The following is a 21,750-nucleotide window of genomic DNA, read 5'->3' as shown; positions in this document are numbered from 1 at the left end:
AGTACCAGTTTTATGCTAACAAAGGTCAGTTTTATTTCTTCTGTAAGTAGATGAAAGAATACAAAAGCAAAACATCCTGCCCCCTCATGACAGCTGACACCAGTGAGAATCTGATGAAGGACCTGCCCAGCATGCCCAGGTCCACACAACTGACTTCAAGCCAAACAAATAAGGTGAGGAAGTGAGCCGCCCCCATACAAACTATTTCTCTTATTCCTGATCATTAAAGCAACCACAAACACTTCCTAAATGAGTGCTCTAGCCAATCTCTCTGCCTTGATGGTATCATGACTGATTCACTCCACCCGCTCAAACTCATTTTTCAGGAGAAAGGGATAACACAAGACAGTCACAAGGCAGTCCAGCTTGTCGCATTCCTCCTGTTCCCAGCCTGGCAGCTGTTCTTGCAGATGGTACATGTGTGTATGTACATGCATGCATGTGGTATGCATGTGTGTTTGTGTGTGTGTGCGTGTGTGCGTGTGCGTGTGTGTGTGTGTGTGTGTGTGTGTGTGTGTGTTGACATTCTTCATGTAAACACTAATGGTACCTATGTGGTTAATCTTGACGTGATTTATAATCACCATTGAAAACAAATCTCCAGTCACAATTTTTGAAGGAGTTTCTAAATTGGGATAACTGATCTGGAAGGATCCACCCTACATGTGGACAGTGCCATTGTTGGGATGCTTGACTGAATAAAAAACCAAAAGGAAAACTAAGCAAAATAACTCATCACCATCTGCTTTTTGATGCAAATACAATATGATCAGCTTACTCAAGCTCCTGGTACCACATGTTGTTCACCATGGTGGGCTGTGTCCTCAAACTGTGAGCCAAAATAAACGTGTTCTTCCCTAAGCTGCTTTTGTCAGATATTTTGTTGAACCAACAGGAGAGTAACTAATACAGAATAACCATCTCCTCTCTGTGCTGTGATTCTCACAGAGAGTCCACAGTGCACATTAATCCTATGGCCTTGGCAAAGCATGTAGGGAGTTCATTCAGAGAAAGAACCAGGAGATCCCTCTTCACTTGTTAGGATTTTGCCAGCAATTAATATCGAAGAGGTAGAGTTTGCTTCCTGGTAAATGAGGACCATGCCTGACCTTCACAGCTCAGGATGCAGCAGAATCTAAACAAACAATAATGTATATAAAAACCCAATGCGCATGTGAGGTTAATGCCCCCCAAGCACTACAGTACATGCTGGGTATTGACACAGCTATGGAGTAGCATAGGAACACTGGGACCTAGGCCAGAATAAGACAGATTCCAGCTTAACCCCTGTTCTCACCCTCTCAACCAGGAACTCAGAGTAAATGGTGCATGGATGACAGTGCCACATGGACCACCCTCCCCCAGTAGACTTACAGTGCACAAATGCCACTTCCCTTGGAACTATACTTCCAAAGGAACCATAGACAAATGTCCCTCAGATGGTAACTGCACATCTGAGATGCCCAGGGCTAGCCGCAGCATGTGCTGGGCCTGGGAGCTGTTTGTCTACACTCCTCTACCCCAGTGCCATGAGGTCACACCGTAGCAGGGAGTCAGCCACATGGGAAGATTCTCACTATCAAATCATGGAATGGCTATAGCTACCCTGCAGGGAGCCAGCTGTCACATACTGACCAGCACCCCACAGACTAGACTCCTGAACTCCAGCTATACACAGACACTCAAATGCCCATAGTAGAATGCTAAACAAAGTCCTCAGTCCCTACCTTTACCTTGATATTCTGCTTTAATAGCAGAGACTCTGTGTACTTCTAAATGGCATGACATTGACACTCATTAATCATCCAGTCTCTTGATCATGGATAAAAATATTAACAGCTTGGTGATCCCGGAGGCCCATTTCTAATGCCCTTAGAAAAATGAATCAAAGTTACATCGGAACTTAGAAGATTTCTCTAGTATTGCAGCAAGCATGAACTCAGAGTCCTACAGAAGAGCTGAAGAAATGGCAAAGGGCACTAACAACAAAAACAAAATGTCCTTCCTGTAGCAAGTCACTGCCCTCACTAAACAAAGCATCCTGTAAGGACCTGCTCGGTCGAGTTGTGTCTACAACAGAGCCTTGGGCCTTTGAAACAAGTGCCAACACAGGTACCAGCTCATCTCTTTATCCCTCCTGGCCCTCATCCCTGAAGGAAGACTGCAGATCAGAAAGATTCAGTGTGCACTCCCCACCCCTCCTTCCTCCATAATCCAGCACTATCTCCATGGCAACCGGGCTCCAGGAAAAATGGAGAAAAGGTTTCCCTACTCCCTGGCAACAGAGGCTGTATAAACTACAAAACACATTTTGGGACACTGGTCCCAAGAAGAATCAGGAGGTCTAGACAGTCCTAAAGTGTACTTATTAGAGATTTAAACTTGGCTAACAAAATGGCAAATACAACTTAAATATTAATTTTTGAAAAACAAGTTGGCTACAAACATCTTGAAAACAAAAGGTTTTGTGCATCCAAAAGAGAAAACTTGCAAAGCTAGAATTACTCTAGTATGACCCTCAAGCACCACCTTTCCTGGTGGCCAATCTGCTTAATTGTGCTACCCAGGCCCTGTACCACTTACAAAAGGATACCCTTCTTGACAGCATCCAGATGGGTGTCAGACTCAGCCAGGATAGACAAATCAGGCCTGACTCGGGCAGAAGGTGGCCAGGTAGCTATGGGACATGAATGTCGGCTCTGTTCTCTTTTCTTGCAGAACCCCACAGGCAGCCCACCCACTGCCGGTCATTAATCACTGCAAAGCCCAATCCTAGAGAGCAGACACACAGTTAGATCTGCAGATAGCCCATCTAAACGTGCTGTTTCATGGAAAAGATGATTCGGCTCTCAGGCTGGGTGGCAGAAACAGATAAATGCCCCACAGATAGGTGCTACACATCTGAGATGCTACATTGTGGGCTGGGCTCAGGAGCTGCCTGTCCACACTCCTCCCAGCCAGCTTCTGTGACCATGACTACCATGGCTGGAAGTCAGATTCACAACACAGAATCCTGGAAGGACTATAGGAAGCCTGCTGTCATATAATTGACCAGCCCTATGAGAAAAGATGATTATGAGTGGCAATTGGAGTGAGCCTGTGCCCAGGGGAGCTTTGAGGTAAACCGTGGAAAGCATGCAAATGAGTTTTCTCTTTTACACAGTTCCTTATCTTCTCGTTTTCAAAACTGGTGATTTGAGGAGTTAATCTGACATGTGGGTAAATTCATCCAGAAACTAGAGAGAAAATGGAAAATGCTGTTCCAGAGTGTGTTAACAGCGAATGCTGACGCATGCATCCAACATGCACCTGGAGCAGGGGGCAGCTAACAAGAGGAGAGGCACCCTCTTGCAGGATGTCTGGTCCTGCCAACGCGGAGCTGGTGGCAGCCTCCTAAGGCAGGTGGGGAGGCAGGGCACCAGGGCTTTGTCGAGCCTTGAGAGGAGAGCAAGCAGCACACAGAAGCACTGACAACTTAATAGGATGGTGCACGGGAGGATTTTAGCCAGCCTTCTTGGGCTTCTTGATACCTGCCCTTGCAAAGCTCTCAGGACTGATGTGATAGGGGAGATGGTAGCTTCTCAATCTTCGCAGGCCCAAAAGCCATGGGGTAGAAGCGCTTCCCCTCCACATCCCATTGTGGCGTGCAGGGAGACTCTGGCCCCAACAGGTTCAGGACAATCTAGAAGTGAGACCCATGGATGGCCCTGCAAAGTCCTTTGCAAAGGTCTAAGAGCACATCCAGGTCCCTCCTGGTCTAAGGTTACACTGAGTTCTGTTGAACATCATACCAGGATGGCTATTTCCTTCATCACAGCATGAGGATTAAGGACAGGTAACACACTAAAGAAGACCTCCAGCGTGCTTTATTCCTTTGCTCAGTCACCCAGCGGGAACCCAGGAAACTCACCAGGACAGGGTCTCACTAAGCAAAGCCACTCAGATAAAAAGGAAAAAGGGGTTCTTGAGCAGTGCACACCCTGCCTCTACTTCCAGCCAATAGTCTCCATGGCAATTGTACTGGGCAGGGCTTATTCCCAGGCTGGTCCCCTCCATGCTAATTCTCTTCTGCTCCGAGGGACACAGCTTACCCAGGTCTAGTCACCTACATGCTGACTCTCCTCCATTCCTGGGTCACTCTTTTCCAGGTGTGGGCTCACCTCTCTGGGCTCTCCTGTGCTTCCTAGGGAATCTTAAGACTCATTCTTAATTGGCTTATCCTTACCTGCTGTCCTGGTTTCTTTAATGTTGCTGTGATAAAATAGCCTGGAGGGGAAAGTGACTTAGAGGAAAACAGGTTTATTTTAGCTCACAATTTCAGGTTACAGTCTAGGGTAGCAAGTCGAGGTGGAAGGGACTTAAAATAACTACTCGCACCACATCCGCAGGAGCAGAGAGAAATGAGCACAAGCATGTTCACTTATGCTCGTCACCTCCTGCTTTGCTTTGTGCTGCTGTGACAAAACACTGACCAAAACAACCCGGGGAAGGAAAAGGTTTACTTGCCTTGATGTTTCCAGTTTACTTTTAGGGGAGGCCAAGACAGGAGCTTGAGGCAGAAACCACGAAGAAATGCTGCTTACCGGCTTGCTCCCCTTGGCTTGCTCACTCACTTTTTTCACAAACATTTTGGACTCACTAATGATCTTCTGGGTTCTGAAGGGCTTGAGCAGTCTCACTTCTGTGGCTCTGCCATCCACAACACACACAACTTGTTTTGTAGGCTCAGGGTGGTTCTACCACACACCTGCTGCTCCCCTTGGTGGTCATCCACAGTCCTGGTATCTCCAGTATTTCAGAGTGTCCACTGCAACTGAGGCTGAGCCATCTCCAATGTCCTTTCCTGCTTCTTAAGGACTTTGACCCTGCCATGGTATACCAAACTTCAGCTTTTCTCCATGACCCCTTCAGCCCTGGTGTTTCTATGACAACTGAAGCTATACCTTCACTGATGGTCTCTCCTGACATCTCTTCAGGGAGACTCCAACTCTGCCACACAGTGCCAAACCTCAGTTACTCTCCATGACACCTTCATGCCTTCAGAACCAACACCCTGTGGGAGACTCAACACGTTATTTACAAGTTGTGTTGGCATCTTGGTGTGCAGCCTTGACCTCTGCCACAGCAGGCCACAGATTCTATGTGCTGACCCTGGAGAAATACTTCCCAGAAGGTTTTGCCTAGGTGATGACCGTCTCTTACTACCACAGCTGACCAGTATCTATTCTCCCGGGGAAGTACAGGTTTCATTTCCACAGATTATTAGTACAGACTGTCACATGGACAGCCTTGAGAGCCTTTGAGAGACTCAGACTTCTCTGACATCCCAAACCCTGGGGATGGCAGGAGATGGTTGGGAGTATGTATTGGTTTGCTTTTCTCAGAATTTTATCTTACAAACTCCCACAGTATACCCCCATTAAGCTCTAAGCATGCAACAGTTTTTCCAGCCCAAAGTCCAAAATGTTTCTACACTCCTCCCATGAGAAAACACAGTCACAGTCTTCTTAGCAATATCCCACTCTTTGGTACCAACTCCTTTTTTGTTGCTGTGATAAAACAGTCTGGCCAAAACCAGCTTAGAGAAGAAAGGGTTTATTTGTCTTACAGGTTGTCGTCCATCATTGAGGGAAGCCAAGGCAGGATTTGAAACAGAAACCATGGAGGAGTACAGCTTATTAGCTCACTCTCTCTGCTTGCTCAGGTACCTACACCATCAGCCCACTTGCCAAGGAAAGGACGGCACTGCCCACAGGAGGCTGGGCCTTCCTAATCAATTAGCAATCAAGACATGCCCACAGGTCTGAGATTTTCCCATATAGGTCTATAGCCATGTCCAGTTGACAAAAACCAACTACATACCTTGCCTAACAATGTCCCTGCCTTCTTTGGGGTATGGGATGTAAATAGCTATTCGATATGAATAGCATTACAAATAGCAACAGCAATGTGACAATCCAAGCTGATGCACATACCATGTGGTGGTGTTCCTGGGAACTGAGCCTAGAGAACTATAAAAGAGTCTGAAACAGTGTTGGTAAGACAGTCAACTGAAGAGGTTTGAGAATCAGACACTAACCAATGCCACACTGTGCAGACTCCTGGTGCTCAGAGTTCTGTCCATAATACCCCAACTGAGGGAACACCACAAATCCCCTAAGACCTGGGCAGCAAGCAGAGCTTAACTTCCTGGATGAGCCTCCCAGAGTCCAGTTTAGAACAATGAAATTCACCATGTCTCTAGCACGTGTCATTTTGTCACAGGCCACCAGACAGTGAGGTCACTGTGGCTCAAGAGTGCCAGCCCTGAAAGCAGAATCCTCCACTCACAATCCACCACCAACTGCCAGCCCAGAATGTATAAGGAAATGACCTGTGGTCTCACAAAGATTCACAGCACAGGAGTTACCAGGGGGTGGGGTGAGTGTGTGTCATGTGAAGGTGCTGTCAATAGTCTGGGCAGCCTGGCAGGCACTGGAGTACGACCCTGATTCTGTAAGGCAATCTGCCTCACTCTGGTGATGCTGCCAACCACCAGGAGAATCATAAAACACGACGCTATGCAGCATGGCTTCCTCAACATGGAGCTATAAATACAGCCGAGGAAGAGCAGAGGGGGTGTGAACTTGGCCACATTCCTCCTCCTTTTCCCCCTGCACCCCAGCAAACTCCTGACAAAACATCTCCAGAGCGGAGAGGAACACACAGTCGCCAGAGCCAAGTGGCCCAGGCCATCCTCCCTGTCAGAGCTTGTGGGGTAGGGCATGTATGTTTTAAAATGAGCCGAATCTACCATGATTCACATCTAGTCATTAATTCAAAGGCTCAGAACTAAAGAGCTTTTCCCGTTAATATGCCAAATTAGACTTTGCTTCACATGGTTTAATTCAGTAATTAATTTCCATCCCTTTTTGGGTTTGATTAATTGGAATTTGGGAGTGGAACAGTCTAATGCACACAATAGTACTACTATAATCTTGTTCTCACACCTGGGCTCATCAGGCTTCTGCTGGGGAGGGGTGAAGAGCCATGGCAACCAGTGATTGCACCCCAGATCTGTAACCGCACACACCAGGAAATGGTGCCTGACATCATCTCCTATCACATGCACATAAGACAGTCTGCCGGGGCACATAGGACATTTTCCCTTTGAGTGAGAGCACAGACATACATTTGCATAATTTGTTTTTAAGTTGTCCATGTCTTCCTGAGGGAAGAACATACTGATGATTACCACTTCCCATTTTACAAAGTCAGCCCTTACCGCCCTTCCCTGTCAGTGACAGAATACCAAGAAGCCACCTTACAACAAAACACCAGATTCACCACAAAGTCAACAAAGAAGCAGAAATCTTTGAAACCCCAAAAACCTATCTCTTCTACACAAGGCTGCTCCGTGTGCTTGGGGACAGGCCCGATGCTCAGCCATTGCAGAAGAGCCTTCCTGGGGACAGAAAACAAGCAGTCCTGGCCAGGTTGCTCTGCTCACCTCAGCCAATGCCAGCTGCCAACACCCACAGAATGAAGCGGCTGGCTACCTTCTGCCTGTCTGTGCTCGTGAGGAAGGGGTTGTGGCTGATGGGAGCCAGGTGGGCAGAAGGCCTCCAAGAAGACAGTAGCACCTGGGCAGGACATCAATCTGGGAAGGGGTAGGGTCACCTGTTCCTGCCTCAGGTGGTCAGATACCAGCCCACCGAGGAACATCTACGGTGCATTTACAGACCGCCCCGACTTCACTGAGACCAGCCACCTCCGCTGTGGGGTAGATAGTTGGCTCAGGCCCAGTGCCTCCTCACCACTTGCTCTCTGCAGACAAGGATGGCTGGTAAGGGTGGAAGGTCTGCCCCTGAAGCTTTCCTGCTATTCACTGGTGGCCCGCAAGTGATCAGTGTTTCTAGACTGCCCTCAATCCTCCTCCTTATCTGAGAACAAACAGCAGGGTAGGAAGCAGAAAGGACAAGCTTTGTGTGATGCCTACAGAGCAAGGTAGAGACCAAAGTTATGGCTACAGTGAGTATCAAAGTGTGATCTACCTAAAACTCCAGTGACAGGTGGAAGGGCACTGGCCAGAACTGGGCCTGTTTCTAATGTGCTGGCTCCCTCCCAAGAGTGACCCGAGGACAGGGAGTCCCATCCTTAGGATTCACCTTTCTGGGGGTGAGGGGGTGATTCACACAGCACTCCTCCTACAGTGCCTGATCCCGGGTGAGCTAGACTACACAGTGCCCGGGGAGTACCCAACGTGGTGCTTTCAACATAAGCAACTGTTTTACTGGCCACCACAACTGAATTTCTGGTTACACTTCTGTGACAGTACACAGCTTACTAAATTTAGAACCACAATGAAAACATACCCCTGGACATACCTGTGAGGCTTTCCAGAGAGTTTACCTGAGGAAGGAGGACGCGCTCTGAGTGTGGGCAGGACTGTCCCATGGGCTGGAGTCCCAGACTGAGTGAAAAAGGAGAAGGTGAGCCAAGCATCCTGTTCACCTCTCTCTGCTTCCTGACTGCAGACTCAACGTGTCCCGGTCACTTCACATTCCTGCGGTCACTGCCAGACCCGCTCTGACCACCACCTTCTCCACCACAGGTGCGGTGTATTAGCAAACAGCGAGCCCAAGTGAACAATTCTCCTTTAAGTTACTTTGGCCAGATACTATGTTGCAAACTCAAGTATTTTGTTACAAACTCAACTCTTAAAAGCATGTCAATATAAACAGAATGTCACTCAGCGCTGTTTGTTATCTTCACAAGCATCTTGGGCTCTGATGCTCTCATGACTTGCTGCACCCTATGCAAAGGTCCTAAAGCTACACACACTGCCAAGTCCAGGAAGTACCTGAAGTGCTATGAGATACACTAGACCCAGAGAGATCTCCCAGTCAAGCCCCACTCCTCTCCCTCTGTAGGCACTGAAGCTGCAGTTTCCTGCCCCAGTAAGCACACTGCCCTGGTGTGTAAGGGACTTTGTATGGACAGGGATCCTGAGGAAGGAGAGCCAGGCCCCTGTATACAATGACACTATCTTTAAAGGGACAGCTGTGCTGGACAAGCAGCCAGAGCCACCCTGAGCACTCTGCAAGGGCAGCAGCTGTCGGCTTGGAAATAGGGAGGAAGCTGAGGAGGACAGTGTGTATGAGGAGCTAGCTGTCCCTGCCTCACTCGTCTCTGTGTGTGGCCTGCTGTGGCGCTGAGTGGAGGACCACATTGGCATTTGAGCAAACAACAGAAGCATGCCATAGTAGAGCTAGAATTCCCAGATTTCTTCCAGATGAAGCTGCCATCAGACCCTCTTCCACCTGCTGGTTCCCAGTGCTCTTTGGGCGCACAACACCTCACTGTAGGGCCAACAACATCACAGTGATTCCAGGCTAAGAGCATGGGCAGGAGCCCTGGCAGAAGAGAGGAGGGTTCCAAGTTCAAAGGGATGATACTGGTGCCTCTTGTTCTACTAGCAAGTGATCAACTTTTTCACTCGAAAAATCTGTTTCTCAACAGACTTACAGGAACTAAGCTTGAAGCTGACTACCAAAAAGTGCAAAAGGCTTCTGCTCCATATCTATCAAAAGGATGGACCCAGGGACATGGACCTCTGCCAGGCCCAGAACAGGCAGAGATTTTGCATCCACCATCCACCAAAAACCCTCACTTTCTCTGCTGAAAATGGACCAAGACTTTGACTAAAACAACAAAACACAAAAATCTGTCTTATAACAGGGTGGCTTATAAAAATATAACAGAACCTCCATACTAAGAACAGAGGCAACATCTTGGATGTGCAGATGAGCTCCTAATTGACACAACATCTACCATTTGTTTTGCTGTGTGTGTGTCTATGTGTGTGTTGTATACATACACGTGAAGGTTCACTCACCCAGTGGGCACATGTGGAAGTTAGAAGTTGACATTAGGATGTTTTCCTCGCTTCTCCACCTTTTTTTTTTTTTTTTTTTTTTTTTTTGAGACAAGGTCTCTCAATGAATCTGAAGCTTGGTATTTCACCTAGACTGGCTGTCCATCAAGCCCCTGGGATACTTCTATCTCTTACTCTCACCCTGGAGTTACAGGAATGATCTACTGTGCCCAGCTGTTATCTGGGTTCTGGGGATCTAAACACAGGTCCTAATGCTCGTATAAAAAGTGCTTTATCCATGGAGCCATCTACCCAGTCCTGTTCTGTATTTGTTTTTTTAGTTAGTATGAATTGAGGTTCCTGGGGTGGTGGGAGCCAAACCCATATTAAAGCTGCTATGAGGCTAATAGACCATGTGTGGTTGTGGAGAGGCTGGCATATTGCAGGTCCAGAGCTGGATGACAACTTATCTCAGACTATTTCCAGCCCCTTAACTGCCACCTCTGTGTGACCTAACACCCTTGTAACCGTTAGGTAAGTCTTCTGGGAATGTGCTAACAGAGCACTGGCCTCCACTAACCAAAGACTAAGTAAATGTCCAAAGACAGCATCCGAAGCCTACACCACAGACTTCCTTTGCTGTAACAAACCCACCTGATAGTCCCATCAATATATCTGGAAAATATATTGATCTATAATTCTCTTCACTCCATTAGTATAAAAACGTCATAAAACAGGGGACTGTAGAGATGGCTCAGTGGTTAAGAGCACTGGTTGTTTTTCCAGGGGACCTGGGTTCAATTCCCAGCACCCTCATGGCAGCTCACAACTGTCTGTAATTCCAGTTCCAGATAATCTGATGCCCTCTTCTGGCCTTGATGGCCTCCATGGACACCAGGCACACACATGCTGCACAGGCATCCATATAGGCAAAACACCCAGACACACAATGCCTCCATAACGTCAGGCTGTAAGCAAGTCTGTAGGGAATTTTCTTAATTAATGATTGATGGGAGAGGGCCCAGCCCATTGTGGGTGTGGCCACCTCTGGATTGGTGGTCCTGGGTTCTATAAGAGAGCAGGCTGAGCAAGCCATAAGGAGAAAGCAGCACTCTTTCCTGGCTTCCACATCAGGTCCTGCCTCCAGGTTCCTGCCCTGACTTCCTCTGCTGTGAAGGTCTAAGATAACCCTTTCCTCTCCATGTTGCTTTTGGTCATGGTTTTTCATCACAGCATAGTAACCCTTACTAGGACAGGCCCCCAAGGAACTGGATACAGGATGAGAGCCTGGAGCTCCTATTTTTGTTCTGTGTTGGTTCTTTGGCTGAAGGCAAAGAAATAAGCCATTGCCCTTGACCTTTTCTGTTCATGGCAGGAAGGCTATTGATAAAAAACCAGAAAAATGGACAGGGTTTCCATCAGGGTGTCCTCATAAGCCTGATCCAAAGGGCAGCCAGGAAGTGTTATAACTGGGCACTGCAGAGCCACACTCTGTAGCCAGAGCCTCAGTCCTGGACCAAACACCCAACTAACCAGGAAGACCCTTTGCCATTCGTACAGAGAGGACTGTGAACTGGAAATGAGTACAGTGACTCACACTGATCTCCAAGGACCTGACACCAATCTGGACTACCCTCACTCATGTGGCAGGAATTACACCCGGGGAAAGTGCACATGAAGACAGTCACCTTCACCACACAGGTACTTCTCCAGAATAGAGAGCCTCTCCCCAGCTTCCGCCTCCCTCCTTTGCCTTACCCAGCAAGCAGAGCTCTAGTTACCCAGCCCAGTGTTCCCTGTGGGACATTCAGTAAGCCTGTTTTCTCTCTCCCTGTGCTAGTCTGAAGGGGGAATTGGTTCCTCTTCTTATCAACGTGACCAGATACCTGATCAAAGCAGCTTACAGCAAAGGGCTGGTTTATATTTATTTATTTAGATTTATTTATTTCATTTTATGTGTTCGAGTGTTTTGCTCACATGTATGTTCGTGTCTGGTGCCCAGAGAAGTCAGAAGGCACTGGATCCCCTGGACCTGGAGTTTTACAGGTGGTTGTGAGCCACAGTGTGAGTGCTAGGAATCAAACCCACATCCTCTGAGAGAACAGCACCTCTCCAGCCCTGGACAAGGGGATTTATTTCAGCATATTGTTCAAGGAGACACAGTCCATCCTGGTGGGGAAAGCATGCTTGCAGGAGCTTGGTCACAGTCAGGAAGCTGAGAGAGATGAACACTGGTGCTGAGCTGCTTTCTCCTTTTCTTCAATCCAAGACTCCAGCCCATGAAACGGTGCCACACACATTAGGGTGAGACTTCCCCCTCAGTGAAACATTTACGGAACTATCTTCATAGACACGAACAGTTGTTTCTGGGGATTCTACATCCTTTTATGTTCACAAGGAATATTAACTATCACAACTTGTCTTCTCAAACTGTTGGGGAGGGGGACCCTCCCCTACTGGAGCTGCCAAACCCCAGGCTCCTACTCTAAAAGTCTTAATAACTGCATTCTGCTCACATTCACCCCATATCACTTACTCTTGACCCTCCACCTTCCCCCACTGGCCTCTAAGCTCTCTCCTTCTCTTTCTCCTTCCCAGAAGGCCGTTATCTATGGCCTTTGTCTCACGGTGCTCTACAAAGTGCAAGGTGAGAGAAACAAAGTTCTTTCTCTCCCCAGTTTGACCGTGCTGTAAAGAGATCTTCCTTAACCAATCATGTTTCCTGATTTTCTTTAAAAACAAGGGAACCAAGACAGCAGGTTACAGACCCTGCGTCTTGGGAACAGTAGTTCAGAACCCTTTGTCCTCCCACGAAATACAGCACACCCTGTCCCTTGGTTCACGTCGGAAGGCTCCTGGGCCAGGTGAAATGAATATTAAATAAACTTGTTTACTTTTCCCTAGCATGCTGGTTTTAGTGAATGAGTCTCAGCCATGATCCAAGGATGGGGGATGTCAACAAAAAATCCTGGAAAGAAGTTGTGTCTGCCAAGATAGGCTAATGAGGGCTGCAGTGATGTGGAGAGGCTGTAACTTGCAGGCCCAGAGGCTGATTCCCTTGACATATGCTGAACAGCTAATCCTTGCTCACATCTGCACCTTAGTACCCTGTGACTAATATACAAATCTGTGGAATCTATTAATTTAACAAACCACTTAGTTTCTACCAATCAAAAGCTAAGAATGTCATCAGATAGCATCTGAGGCCTGTAGCAAAGCCCCCCCATCTTGCTGAAGTTGTCTTGTTGACATCCCCACCAATGTATTTTAAACTGGCCTTATTTTATGACTTTCTTTGCTCTGTAAAATATTAAACTGCTTTCACACTGGAATATAAAATTTGGGGTAACCTAAATCTGTGTTCCTGGGTCATGATCATTCAAATTAGGTTCCAGAATAAACTACCTCTTATTCCAATGTGAGCGCTGTGTTTTTTCATTAACAAGGACAAAATAAATAATTTCTTATATCCAGGTACACAAACATTTCTGTTACTGGGGAAATGATGTGTCTCTTTGAGGGTTCTTAGTCTCATTAATAAAAGAATTTCAAAATGGACTCAAAAGGAAGCTCAAGAACAATTTTATTAGCATTTAAGAGAGAACACAGTGCAGTTGAGGTAGAAATCCCGCCAGCAGCCAGTAGGGGAGCTGGGGAAAAGATCATGCCCTTTAAGTTAGCCCTGGAATAGAAATAGCTTATTTAGAAAGGGAAAAAAAAGCACTTGAAGATTAGAAGTGGGCTAGTGAGCCCCCAAAGAACACAGCCATGAAGCACATTCTCTTTTGTAGCCTCCTCCTCTCTCATCCTGTTTGGATTCCTAGGGCTTTGTTGGGTGCATGCTCTGTTTGTCAGATGATGCCAGGGTCCAGAAGGGCTTCCAGTCTTTCCCTGCTCACCAGCTTCTTGCTCTGGCGCAGGCACGTTAATCTTGATGTAGCTTTTCTAGTTCCCACTCTCCTTTCACACTCCTGAGATGACTCACCCAGCCTTTCTTCTCTTCCCTCAGTAAATAACTTCAGCCCAGGGCCTTCCCCGCTTGCTGAGAGCAGAATACAAATGAAGTCAAAGCCAGGCACGGGCCTTGTGCAGTGTGACCTTTCAGGTGGAATTTTCCGAAGCCTTCCACTCCTGGCTACCCAGCGCTTCCAGCACCTGCATGGCACAGAGCCACTAGGAGGCAGCGGCTGTTTTCTGTTCTTTTTTTAAATATGGAATGCTTCATGAATTTACATGTTAGCACAGGAGCCATGCTAATCTCCTCTGTACCATTCCAACTTTCATATGTGTGCTTGCCCACATGAGCACAGGGCTATTGTCTTTACGTGCCCTGACTACTGAGAGGGAAGTGCCCATTGGTCAGGTACTGACCAATGAAACCACATCTTATTAACTGTTTTGGTTTTATTTTCAACACTCAGGTATTGGATGGGCCCCATCTATGTACCTGCTAATACACTAACTTTATCACAATTGCCCTTCCTTGGAATTTGAAATACTGTATCAATAAAGACATGTTTGTAAGAAAACACTGCTGTGGGATGTTCTGTATGGCAAATGTGTTGCTAATTAGTCAATAAATAAAACACTGATTGGCCATTGGCTAGGCAGGAAGTGTAGGCGGGACAAGGAGGAGAATAAAGCTGGGAAGTAGAAGGCTGAGTCAGAGAGACACTGCCAGCCGCCGCGATGACAAACAGCACGTGAAGATGCCGGTAAGCCACGAGCCATGTGGCAAGGTATAGATTAATAGAAATGGATTAATTTAAGCTGTAAGAACAGTTAGCAAGAAGCTTGCCATGGCCATACAGTTTGTAACCAATATGTCTCTGTGTTTACTTGGTTGGGTCTGAGCAGTTGTGGGACTGGCAGGTGAGAGAGATTTGCCCTGACCGTGGGCCAGGAAGGAAAACTCTAGCTACAAAACACTGAAAAACAGAAAGATATAAGAAAAGTCAAGTGAGTACCCAGACAAGGAGCCATTGCTTGGCACGTGCCTTTGAGCCCTTCACCTCCCTTCTGCACAGCATCACACGGGTTTTCCTCTCACTGTGCTGCACTCGGTGCTTTTAACGCTCTCTGCACTCCCTTTCTAACGTCTGCCTAATATTTGGGTCATGGATAAAGCAAAGGGCATGGTTAATACTGACTGCCAACTTAGCCAGGTCTAGAACCACCTAAAGAGCAGGCCTCTGGGCACGTCTGTAACGGAGTTTCTAGATTAGGTTAACTGAGGTAGAAGTTATCCTACCCTCGGGCAGCTCCATACCACGGGACAGTACCGGCCACCTCACGCCCCTGCTGCTACACCTCCCCCACCATAATGGGCTGTCCTTTAAATTATAAGCCACACACAATGCACCGTTCCTCATCTGAACTGCGACTCATAGCACGTTTGGGTACAGCAACAAGAAAAGCAGCTAATACCATAATTATAAAAGCATTCCCTGGGGCTGGAGAGATGGCTAAGCAGTTAAAACACTGACTGATCTTCCACAGGACCTAGGTTTGGTTCCCAGCACCCACATGGTGGCTCACAACTATCTGTAACTCCAGTCCCAGGGGATCTGATGCCCTCTTCTGGCCTCTGTGAGCACTACATGCAAGTAAAGCACCCACACACATATAAACAATAAACTTTTTTGAAAGCATTCTTATTTCAATATTAATGATACATCCACTGTGTCTAAATTAACATAGTTGTCACTGTAAAGGATTATTGTGATGGAAGCTTCCTTTAATACTTGGTGTCATGGATGACTCTTTTAGAATGTGTATCTCATGAATCAGATTACAGGTCAGAATTTGTGGAGCCCAGGCACACCTCCATGAACCACTGACACAGTGGTGTAACATAAGCATTTTTTTCAATCTTTGCAAATTTGCTTTAATTCTTTCTCACTTATGGACTCCTTTTTAGGACATGTTGTCTAGTTTCTGATGTACCATTCAGAGTTACTAGTTTTGGAAAAAAAAAAAAAACCCACTTCCAAGTCTTTTGAAGCAGATTTTCCTCACATTCAAGAATCCCATGTGACTAATCTAAACTCTATTTTCTTCATCCCACTCCAGGATGGCAAAACACTCAAAACACTTACAGCTTTTCCTCTAACAACCAAATACTGTGTCAGAGTGAACATTTCCCAATGCTTTTGATTGTGGGATCTTGTGGTTTTGATAAGAAGTGTCACACCTAAAACACCTGTGTGTTTCGGTTGGTCCCCAATCACTGAGAAATGGTTGGAGCCTGAGGACTCTGTCCCAATCAGTGGGTTGGGCAATGTATGTATTCATAATTTTACAGTATTACTGAGGTGGTAGAGATGAAAATGTGGGGCTTGGTAAGCAGAAGTGGGTCCCGGGACAGCTTTTGAAGTGTACCCCTTGTCTCTGGCTCCCTTTCTGTCTCTCGGTTTCCCATCTGGGCAGCTTTACTGTTCTGTACCTTCTTGACCTTCCTATTCTTCCCTCGTGTGTCAAAAGGAGTAGGGGCAGCCGACCTTGGGGCAGTGGTTCTCAGCGATGCTGGGACTCTTTATTACCACTTAGCTTCACCCCTAGCCCTTTGGTTTCCTTTGCTTTGTTTTTTTAATAACAGGTGCAAATTGACTATGCTTAGCTTTTGACATTCTTTATAAATTGCCTCATTCCAGCCAAGCACTTTAATTTTTTGGTTTTATTTTAAAGGTCTATAGGCACCTAAAATGTACAAATTAGCTAATAAGATTATACATGTCTGCCTCCATCCCAAGAAAAGGAAAGGAGAATGAAAGAGACCCCACGTACGAATGCAGGCACCCTGGACTCCATGCCACACCCTGCCCCATGGCCACCTGTCCATCTCCACTGAGCCTGGCCACACCTCTCTGCTCCACCAGCTGGCAGGCTGAATTATACAGTCACCATGACAACAGTAAATCCAGGCCAGCAGCAACAGGATGTTAGGCTTCTTCTGACTCCCGTCAGCCACAGCAAACACCCAGGCTTGCAGCACTTGGGCTGGGCAAGCCTGCCTTGCCATTTCCTAGACCTGATTGCACTAGAAAAAGGTGTCAAATACTGTCTGTTCCCACACATCAAGACCTGAATATCTGTATTTACATTTAAATTGCTTTTCTTTCCCAAAGAATGGAAAGCCATTATCTTAATAATGTGCCTATCACTGAAGGTTAGGAAAGCAACTCTGAGTTAGGGAAGAAAATCAACCAAAGAATGACTGTGGTTCCCTTCCAGCCTTGCTTTCTGCTGAGGGAAGGGTGACAGCTGTGTCTGTCATTTTGCTGGGATATGTCTCTGGTTACACGCACACACACACACATACTGTGTCCTTTATCGTCAGAGCTTGGTGAGTCCAAAGCTGATAAGATATTTTTAAGATAATATACTTAATGCTTTCTCCCCAAAAAAGCAGCACAAAGTACAATCCAAGGAGTCTGGAGTCGCGCCAGCCAAGCCACACGGTTGGCAGGATCCACACCTGGCTTGGCCTGGCCTGGCCGTCACATCCTCCGCAGAAATGTTCCCCCAGAAAGCAAACACAAGGCAAGCCTGGGGCAGTTGGCATCCTGCTCTCCTTCCTCCCCGGGCCAGTGCTGCCCTTCCCTGACGGCCCTTGCTGCCGGCTCAGACACACGGACAGTTCTCCCCACCCTGAGACCCCTGATCTAAGCCACAGGGCTGGTCCTCTACACGGCCCATAAGCAGCTGGTTTAGTGTTTCGGCACAGACAAAGCTTGGCTCCTGCACTCAAGGAAGGGCTTGCCCTCGACCTGTCCCCAAGGCTGGTGCCTTCTCTGCAAATCAAGCATAGGCACCTGTGGCTGTGCAGGGCCACGGGAGAGTACCTGTGCCAGCTCAAAATCAGCAGCAGCAGGACGCTTCTCCTCCCAACTAATAAGCTAAAGGGAGAGACAGGCAGTGAGCTAAGAAGAAAGGCACATAGGCCTCACCGCCTGCCTTGGATTCCTGAGGGCCACTGCATACCAGCCTCACTCTGAATCACGTAACTGTGACCTTCCAGCATAGTGTCCACCCCTTCTCCAGTTCCAACAGCAAACTTCCCAGAACCGGCCATCCACCAAAGAAGACACAAAGTAGTTTTCTTCATTTGAGAAGTCCTTGGCCACTTCCCCCTCTGTTGACAGCTACTCGGCCAACCCTTCCAGGAGCTGGCTATAGGAAGGACTTCCTGCGAGATCAGCCAGAAGACATGAACACAGAAAATGTACAGGCGTCAAGCACAGGCTGGGTGTGCGTGGCAACCAGGGCTAGTGCTGAGGAACGCCAGCACACTAGACTCATGCTCAGCCTCTCTTCTCTACACCAGAGTCCATCATCAACCATGCTCCTGCCTCCCACGGCAGAGCTTCTAGAGAACAGCCCTAAACACAGAGGCTGGGATTGACAGCTCTCAGATGCACATCTGTGTGGAAGAACTCTCTCCAACCACAGCATCTAAAGACAAACAGCTCTGCTGCCCTCTTCAGAACACACAGCCCCCTAGGCCTGGAGGCCCCCCTCCAGCTCCCCAGCAGAAGAAATAGATCCAGAGCTTCAGCGGTGCCCCATGCAAAATCCACACTCACCGTTCACACAGGCCTCCGATGATCCACACAGGCCTTCCTCAAACAAGCAGCCTAGATAAGAAAGACAGAAGAGGAGTCAGTGGAGAGAAAACAGGGGCCCTTGAGGCTCTCAGACCCCACTCCCAAGCATGTCTGCTTCTTCATGATGGTGCTGGGTTATTCTGAAGCCATTATAACAGACCCCTGTATGATCCGGCCAAGCTCTTCTTCAGGAGGGTGCTCGGCCCGTCCTGTGCCTTCAAGGCCTCATCAGAGAGAGCCCACATCCTTGCCATGGCCATCTTTGCAGACACACCCCTCCCCTAGCCTCACAGCTGCCGAGCTGCCCACCCAAGGAATCTCCGGGCCTTGAGGCTTAGCTCACACGTAGCACATCAGAAATGGGTCAGACCTCTGGGCCTAATACGACTGTGCACACACAGGGAGGGATGCTGGCATCTGCCCCATGGCTGTAGGGAGACTGGCTGTGTGCTACAAGGAGGCCTCTGCAATGTCCGTGACCACCATGGACAACGGCAGAAGAGGAAAGGACAAGTAGGTGAAGGGAACAGAGGACATGAAAAGTGGCAGAAGAATAATGGAGGCATTCGTGAGGGACCCCACCTGGAGAGAACACACCAAGGTGGCTAGCCTCCCCCTGGAGCTGAAAGAGACCTTGATGGCCTCTCATGAAACAGGAAGGCCAGCCCGTGGCAAATGTACTCACCCAGCAGGGAGTAGGCAGCTGGAAGCAATCTGTGCAATGTGCCAAGCCACCTTGAACACAGACAGAGAAGGGCTGGGGTCATCTAGCCTGATGACCCCGTCTAGGCAGGGTCAGGGGTGGGGCATGAGAGAGGCCTCTGTCTATACTCAGATGAGCCCCCACTCCCTCAGGGATACAATGCTGTATTCCACCCTGTACCAGTGCAATGTCAGGAGCCCACAAAAGCTGAGTGTGCTCTGAACGTACATGTCTTTCAACAACAAAGCCTAATGCCTTCATGACTGTTTCTCCAATGGTCAAACTCCTATAAGACCCACTCAAAAGTCCCCTATGGCATCCTCCACACAGGCCAGGGAGTTCTGTCCAGACACCGGATGGGACCTGCCACAGTGCATAATGATTATCAACTAACAAGTGCATCGTCCCCTCAGGAGTGAGGTTTTGGGGTTCTTCTTTGTATCTTCTGCCCATTCTCCCATGGCTGTCCTTTTGTCTAAGTAAGTGAATGAGTGAGTACAAGGCAACTGGGAGAAAATCATCAATCGCAAAATAACGGAACTCTTAACTTCTTCACACAAGAGTTGGTACAAACACTTGCAGCTGCAGCAGCCAGTGGCATTCAGCAAGCATGGGCGGCACCAGACACAAGACCAGGCTCACCCAATACAAAGGAGACACAGATCTGCAACTGACATCAGCCAGTGGCCTCCTTTCATCCTCGTGGCCACTCCGTTGACATGCCAGAGGAGAAAGCCAGGGCTGGCAGGGTCCTTTGCTTAGGTCACTTGTCTTGAGAGGACTCTGGGTCACACCCAGGTGAGCCAGTCTACACAGTCACTTATTCAGCCCTGTGCAGACTGCCCACTGGCTTATGCACTTGAGACTAGCAAGCCTGGAGCTCAACCATAGCAGCCTCTACCCCAGGAGATCCCTTTTCCTCGAAATAATGATATACTCTTAGGGAAGATGGCATTTTCATCTCTTAAGCACATTTTTAGCATATCTGTGTCAACCAATTTACCCCTGAAGCAACCCTGCCTCATCTATGTCTCCACCCCACCCACCCACAGCCTCCTCTCAGCCAGGGCCATCCCTTCATCCACAAGCATTGACTTCAAGCAGTGTTTTAAGGCAGGGTGGCTGTGGCAGCAAGCCTTTTAAGGACACTGGGGAACAGCAGGTGAGAACTCAAAGCTCTAGGCCTAGGCATCATGCTGGCTCCCACAAATGCCATGACCTACGGTGGTCATGTGGCTCCTCTGATCATTGTGAGCAGTAAAGTTAAGGCCAGGTTTGTCAGTTTCTGGGCTGCTCCCATCTGAGCGCCAATCTTCCCCTCGCTGACATCCAGCAGAAATGAACCGTGGGAGCTCCCAGCAGCCTGGTGCCTCTCTCCTCCCAGGGTGCAGAGGTGCAAGGGCACCTTAAGCTGGAAGGGAGGCTGGGGTAGCTGTGTGCTCCACACCCTGGCTCCAGCAGTGGGCATACAGCTCTGTCCCAGGCCGTGGCTGTGGGTGTGCAACTCTGGTGAGCACCAGCTCAGCCCTCATCAAGTGCCTACAGGACCAGACAAAGGCAGGGCTGCAGGCACGAGTGCAGACACAGAGCTCAGTGAAGGGCTTGCTCATGGAGTTCTGTGTGTGTGTCACGTGAGATGCCAGATGCCAGAATTCTCTAGAAAAAGTAGAGGCTTCCTGTGTCTGCCTGAATCACACCCGACAATTAGAACTGATGGAACAAAATGTGCATCCCATGTTCCTGTAAACTCCGGCTACAGCGAGGCAGCCTGGCTCTAGCATCTGCCAAGCCAGAGTCATTGCGGGAGCCTGATGAGCATGTGCCTCAGAAAGACCTGGGGGAGGAAATGGAACAGCAAGAGTTCAAGTGAGGCATTCCCAGAGGTGTGGAGGCCGCTCATCGCAAGCCACAAGTCACAGTGTGCTAATTACCTGCTGATTTATGGGCATTGTCATACGCTCTAAAATCAATGAAAATATATTTCATCATGAATATCAGACACCTAATAACATTGATTGTCATGGTAAGTTGTCCAGAGGAAAGGAATGTCACAGCCGGGGCTGGTGCCCTGCCCTGGAGTCTGAGACTTGGCTCCTCCAATGTGCGGTGTGCTCCACCCAGCCTTGTCCGGCACACTGTGACCAGAGGCAGGCCTCAGAAGAACACAGCCCTCCAGCCAGCAGCTCCCAAAGGATCCACACCCAAAGCCAATGTCACAGAGACTCCCACGTGAGCCATCTTCACAATGTGGCCCTGCGTTTGGAGCACAGTTCCTTGGGCTAGGGACACAGCTCGATTGTAGTGGGTAGCCATTCCAGCTTTGATCTGGAAGTTCCAACCCCCATTGAGGCTTCGGTAACTGTCACGCCTACAAGGCGGGGCCAAGAGACGACCCTGAAGACCCAAGATCTGGATGTGCCAAGCTCTCTTGTTTCCTGGACCCTGGACGCTAGAGGTAGACGGAGGAGAGTTCTCCAGAGAACACCGCCGGGCTGCGCTGCATCTTTCCCAGACCCTGCAACCTACCTATCCCTTCATTTGTAAGTTACACCACTAAATAAATCTCCCTTTTAACTACATGGAGT

At 48.3% G+C, this 21,750-nt stretch overlaps 1 protein-coding gene and 1 non-coding gene across 2 annotated transcripts in view; both read right to left on the bottom strand.

Moving 5' to 3' along the window:
• Ptprn2 (protein tyrosine phosphatase receptor type N2) overlaps positions 1-21,750 on the bottom strand; it is a 749,243-nt gene that overhangs the window by 649,813 nt on the left and 77,680 nt on the right. The window contains exon 2 of the mRNA XM_059279385.1: positions 18,442-18,492. Coding sequence (XP_059135368.1) covers positions 18,442-18,492 — 51 coding nt within the window. The remainder of the gene's footprint in view (positions 1-18,441; positions 18,493-21,750) is intronic.
• On the bottom strand, positions 14,062-14,164 carry LOC131924715 (U6 spliceosomal RNA). Its single transcript, XR_009383014.1, has one exon. It is a non-coding gene; the product is annotated as a U6 spliceosomal RNA (small nuclear RNA).

The sequence above is a fragment of the Peromyscus eremicus genome, chromosome 14 (assembly GCF_949786415.1).
Source record: "Peromyscus eremicus chromosome 14, PerEre_H2_v1, whole genome shotgun sequence".
NCBI classification, from domain to species: Eukaryota; Metazoa; Chordata; class Mammalia; order Rodentia; family Cricetidae; genus Peromyscus; species Peromyscus eremicus.
The sequence above is the reverse complement of the archived record's forward strand: the minus strand, read 5'-3'. Positions and strand labels throughout refer to the sequence as shown.